The 5,766-nt window shown below is 45.8% G+C and overlaps 1 protein-coding gene across 1 annotated transcript in view; it reads right to left on the bottom strand.

Annotated features, from left to right (window-relative positions):
- Positions 1-1,613: 1,613 nt before the first annotated feature.
- Positions 1,614-5,766, bottom strand: part of ccnd1 (cyclin D1) — a 6,295-nt gene continuing 2,142 nt past the window's right edge. Inside the window, exons 3-5 of the mRNA XM_079295366.1 lie at positions 5,215-5,374; positions 4,582-4,730; positions 1,614-4,490 (exon numbers count right to left, since the gene is read on the bottom strand). Coding sequence (XP_079151492.1) covers positions 4,335-4,490; positions 4,582-4,730; positions 5,215-5,374 — 465 coding nt within the window. The 3' untranslated portion in view covers positions 1,614-4,334. The remainder of the gene's footprint in view (positions 4,491-4,581; positions 4,731-5,214; positions 5,375-5,766) is intronic.

The raw sequence follows: 5,766 nt of genomic DNA, 5'->3' as shown, positions 1-5,766 counted from the left end.
CTACACAGTCTTTGTCTACATGTGTCTTTGTCTACACGTGTCATTGTCTACACGGTCTTTGTCTACACGTGTCCTTGTCTACACGGTCTTTGTCTACACGTGTCCTTGTCTACACGGTATTTGTCTACACGTGTCCTTGTCTACACTGTCTTTGTCTACACGTGTCCTTGTCTACACGTGTCATTGTCTACACGTGTCCTTGTCTACACGTGTCTTTGTCTACACGTGTCCTTGTCTACACGGTCTTTGTCTACACGTGTCCTTGTCTACACGTGTCCTTGTCTACACGTGTCCTTGTCTACACGTGCCTTTGTCTACACGTGTCCTTGTCTACACGGTCTTTGTCTACACGTGTCTTTGTCTACACATGTCATTGTCTACACGTGTCCTTGTCTACACGTGTCCTTGTCTACACGTGTCTTTGTCTACACGTGTCCTTGTCTACACGTGTCATTGTCTACACGTGTCCTTGTCTACACGTGTCCTTGTCTACACGTCTTTGTCTACACGTGTCCTTGTCTACACGGTCTTTGTCTACACGTGTCCTTGTCTACACGTGTCTTTGTCTACACGTGTCCTAGTCTACATGTGTCCTTGTCTACAGTACAATGTGAAACTGTGCTTTGGATAGAATGTGAATGTTTTTAATGGACATCTCCAGTGTCAGCATTATAATACAGGAACTTGTGTCTTCACACGACTTAAGGAATTCCGGTCTCAACATGATTCATGTTGCAAATGTGAGAGAAAAAAAGGAAGATGAGCATGCAGCTGTAAAGCCAACGCAGCACTTCCTTTCTTGTGTCTTGTGTCCCGCAGGAGGTCAGAGGTGAACAATTTCACTCCTGACTTTTAAGTCTGTCTTCCTTAAAGTGACGACAGCGGTCCAAGAGAAAGAAATAAGGTGCAATGACTCAATGTGTCATCAATCAATGAAACATGTTCAGTGGCAAAAGTCTGCCGAGTCTCTCAATCAGGGCCACCGATGAACAGCTGCCTACAAGGTGCTGAGTGTGTCCAATGGATCGGTTACGTCTTCTTTCAGGAGCCCGGGCTGTTGTTTCACAATCTCATTGGTCACCGTGTGCGGCACAGTTGGGTGTGCAGCCACAATATGTGGCTTCTTTCCGTTCCTCCAACAACTTTTTACAGCTTCTGCATCAGAACATTTGAAATATTTCTTCTCGTTTCTGCAGCTAACTATCAGTTTCATCATCACGCAATCATTTTTCGATCATTTAAATAATCATTTAGCCTTTAAAATGTCTCAAGAATAAATTGGCTCATATTCTAGATTTCACAGCTGTAGTGTGACAAGTGTGATGTAACTTGTTCCTGACATGTTTGTGTCAGGCACATGCACACCACCCTGCTGCTGGAACTAAAAGACCAAACGTGTATTAATCCGCTGCTGAAAATAGTCCCCCGCAAATGCGCTTCATACTACTGTCTGAGTAACGTCTGCTTAAAACTACAGTTCCTATCCAATGACCTTTTACTCAGCGAGTAACATACAGCGTGAGTTCAGAGATCTCCTCCTGTGGGCTGTGGACAAGAAGAGATGCTTTCCAGACTCTATCTAATTCATGGTTTTATTGTGTAGTTGACAGAAGTTGCAGAAAACTGGCATGAAATAGACACAACGGTGTGGAATGATTTGTAACAAAAGAACTCTATGGCTTACCGAGCACAACACTGAATCTATTTACAAACTCAAATCAACTCACTGACAGTTTGAAAAGTGGAGCTAAAAGCTTTTTTCTTTCATAAATATCAAAAGGGGAAAGGAAGGACGGCCGACGGGCCTGAAGGGGATAAAAGTCTCTTTCACCGAGACAGCTTAACACTCAGAGTTATACAAATCCCATGTTTCTGTTCCGGCACCAGCATCAGAGCAGGCCCTGGACTCGCTGTGCCCATCGTGTGGACATGTGCTTCATCTTCAGCAGGTGGAACAGAGCTGGAGGCCCTGAACCAATACGTGGAGAGAACCGCTCAACAGATAGAACCATAGGGACCTCAGAGATACATCTGGACTGTCACATGAGGTATTGTGGATCAAAGCATTTCTGTACATTGTCTCATTTTTCCTTTTTTTTGGAATAGTTAGGAAAATCATATTATGTAATTATAAACAAAAAAAATGAAACGGATCACATAGAATCTACATAAAACAACAAATGAGGATGTCAATAAAACAATTTTCTATGAGAAAAGTCAGACCTAGAATGGCAGTATATTGACATTTATACGTATAAAAAAACACCAAAAATGTAGCAGCAAACAGGAGAAAAGCATCGTTTTTAATCCATTACGCCATTATGTCATCGGTTTTCCTTTTGTTTTTTTAACACGTAGCTGGGATTCATTTTCTATAGCAGCGGAATACGAGGAGTGTTTCTCTCCTTCTCTCTCTCCTTAATGTACAATCAGAAAGCTAGCAGGGCTCCCACAGTCTGCCTCTCTGCCCGCTGGATGTGGAGACTCATCCGTCCATCGTACATAAAGCAAACAGCAACCTGCCAGCCTGTGTAGGAGCCCTGACTTGAACTCGACAGCATTAAACACCCCCCCCCTGTTCAGCCTTCACCCTTTTTGCCACATTTCCACCCTCGGTACACTTGCCAGCTTTGCTTTCCACATTTCTTTCAGCAAGTCCCTCAGAAATGCAGCCCACGCCTTTTAGCTTTGTGCAAAATCATAGTCTCAACACTTGTTTAAGCTTCACCCCTTCCACAGCCCATGAGCAGTACTTGGACTGAGGTGGAGCGACGGAGGCAGTTTTCGTTTTTCAAACATTTGTGGACGGCAGGGCTCTCTGGAGGCAGAAACAGCAGGCGGAGCCACGGTTACTTTGCAAACTATGAAAAGAATAAATAATGTGTCTTGCTATATAAAAATAAAGTATTATTTGAATAGTAAAAATAATACGTTGGACTTTTCCTGGACCTCCAGCTTGTGGCTCTGCACACTGAAACACAGAGGTTGAGATGGAAGAGCAGCTCTGCCTGAATGAAACGTGCTGAACTAAAGCTGCAGCAGCACTCAGTCTGCCGTACTGCTCACTTCTTCTGTCCCGTTCCATGAACCCGATCCAGGTCTGATCCAGATCCAGCTGTATGCAGGTGCTGCTCTGACTCCTGCTCAACCACCCACTACAACTTCATGGTGTTTTACCAACTCAATCACTGATGTTTCTTTTGGCGACCAACAGCGCTGAGCAAAAGTGCTTTGTTGTTTTGAAACACAGTTGGAACGGTTTAGTAGAACTACAGAGAGACAGAGCAGACTGGAGTAGAACTACAGAGAGACAGAGCAGACTGTAGTAGAACTACAGAGAGACAGAGCAGACTGGAGTAGAACTATAGAGAGACAGAGCAGACTGTAGTAGAACTACAGAGAGACAGAGCAGACTGTAGTAGAACTACAGAGAGACAGAGCAGACTGTAGTAGAACTACAGAGAGACAGAGCAGACTGTAGTAGAACTACAGAGAGACAGAGCAGACTGTAGAACTACAGAGACACAGAGCAGACTGTAGAACTACAGAGACACAGAGCAGACTGTAGAACTACAGAGACACAGAGCAGACTGGAGTAGAACTACAGAGACACAGAGCAGACTGGAGCGCTCTGCCTCATCTCATCACGTTACAGCAAGCTGACATGAGTAAAGTCAAAGAATGACATCAGCAGTCCAGTCACCAGGGTAAGAAAACAGGTTACTAAACACTAAAAGTGACTAAACATAAGCAAGCAGGATATATGAATGTTTGCAACGAGACAGACATGGGAGCTTGGACAGGAAGTCTAAAAGATCAGAAATAACCATCAAGAAACAAGAAGAGATGAAGTGTCTTCTCTTCAACACACGTTCAGAGACCTGGAGACTACGAGGACCTGCTGCACTCGACACTTTGGGATGTTTTAGTAGGCAAGTTAGGTTTGCGGTCATTTAAAGATTCCTAGTTTAATATTTGAGGAAATGAGAAAAACAATCTAGTAAAATGTCTGTTTTGAGGCTTTAACTCCAGCCCACACAGGTCATCTGTGTTCGCTTTCTTCTCTCTCTGATACATTTCTGTTCCCAGGATGGGAGGGGCCACTGGCAGGAAGTGTGACTTGGGGTTTGCAGGGGGAGGGGGGGGCAGCGCTCTGTCCCGTCTTGGCAGCCGGAGCGGACAGCGGGCATGTGAGTGACACGTCGGAGATGATAGCAGCCCAGGAAGAAGGAGGGGGGGGGGGGCTGGCTTCAGATGAGCCCGCCCATCACCGCCCTCTGTCCACAACGTTCCTTCGATCATCAGGTCGCCGCGCGGCGCGGCCGTCACTCGTTTCAGATGTTGATGTCTCGGACGTCTGTCGGGGTGCAGGACAGGTCCACGTCCTCGTCCACGTGTTTGCTTTCTGTGGTGTTGCTGTGCTGCTGAGCCTGCCGCAGGCTGGACTCCAGCAGGGACTCGATCTGCTCCTGACACGACCGCAAGCAGTCCTGCAGACACAAGACCAACAGAGAGTCAACACCAGCACGCTGCCAACATCAAGAGCAAGCAATGGCTTTGGGAGAAAGTGTGTTTGCATACCGGGTCACTGCGGATGACCTGCGACAGGAAGTTAGTGAGGTTCTGGGAGGACAGCGAGGCGTCCTGGCTCTTCAGGTAGAGGCCTTGAACAGCTGCCACCACGCTGCCCGCCGCCACCATGGACGGAGGACTGGCGATGAAGTTGACGTCTGTGGAAACAGCACAAGCACGTGTTACAACATCGAACGTCCACAGCACAGACGACCATTATGCAACACATCTACTGTACTGCAAAGATATGAAGAGAACTGTTGTTAATGAGCTGCCTCCATCCAACAAATACAAACTGACTCCAGACCAGACAGACCTCTGCCTACATCCTCCAACAGGAACATGACAATGCTACACATCTCAACATGTATTAACTAATAATGACCACATGGTCAGATCACAATAACACACTAGCTGGAGGAGTAATCCCAAACTGGGGCTCCAGAGCAGCGTCAGTGAAAGAACTGCTGAACACAGGAAACAGGCAATATTACATCGAGATAGAGATGAAATACGAGCCATAGTTGATATATAACATAGTTATTTTTATAGATGTTATTCTGATGTAAATATATAAGAATGATCATTCAGTAGATGTACTGTAACATGAACTTGTGTTGAGACGTAATGTTCATATCCCACCTGTGGCACAGAGAGCCACGAAGGTCTGAGCGTGTTTCCTGAGGATCTGCTTGGTGGACGGGTAGATCTTCAGCTTGGACAGGAAGTGCTCGATGAAGTCGTGAGGCGTGACTGAAGCCAGGTCCCACTTCAGCTTGTTGAGAACCAGCAGCTCCATTTGCTGGGGACAGACCAGACCAGAGGCATTCACTCAAACTGACCCAGAACAAGCAGCACCGAAATATCGGTTCTGATACTGTCTGAGTTCATGTTCTGGCTTTCCGTCCCTGTAGTGCCCAACATAGTTCAGCTACTCAAAAATGTTTTCTGATAAGTTGCTATGCAAGTATACTAGATGCATAATCTACTTGCTCAATGATTCTTTTTATTATTCATTGATTGCTAACCTATATATAAATACTATATACACACACAGTCCCATCAGTACAGTGCTACATGCATGTCTCTGTTGTGTGTGAATGTGACATATCACAGTGCCTGTAGTTCATGTTCTCTCGTTGCCAGCAGCCTGCACCGCGTTCTCTTGGCCACTATGTGTCGCTGTGAGTCCGT

The sequence above is a fragment of the Melanostigma gelatinosum genome (assembly GCF_949748355.1).
Source record: "Melanostigma gelatinosum genome assembly, chromosome: 2".
NCBI classification, from domain to species: Eukaryota; Metazoa; Chordata; class Actinopteri; order Perciformes; family Zoarcidae; genus Melanostigma; species Melanostigma gelatinosum.
Note: the sequence above shows the minus strand (reverse complement) of the source record. Positions and strands in the feature narration are given on the sequence as shown.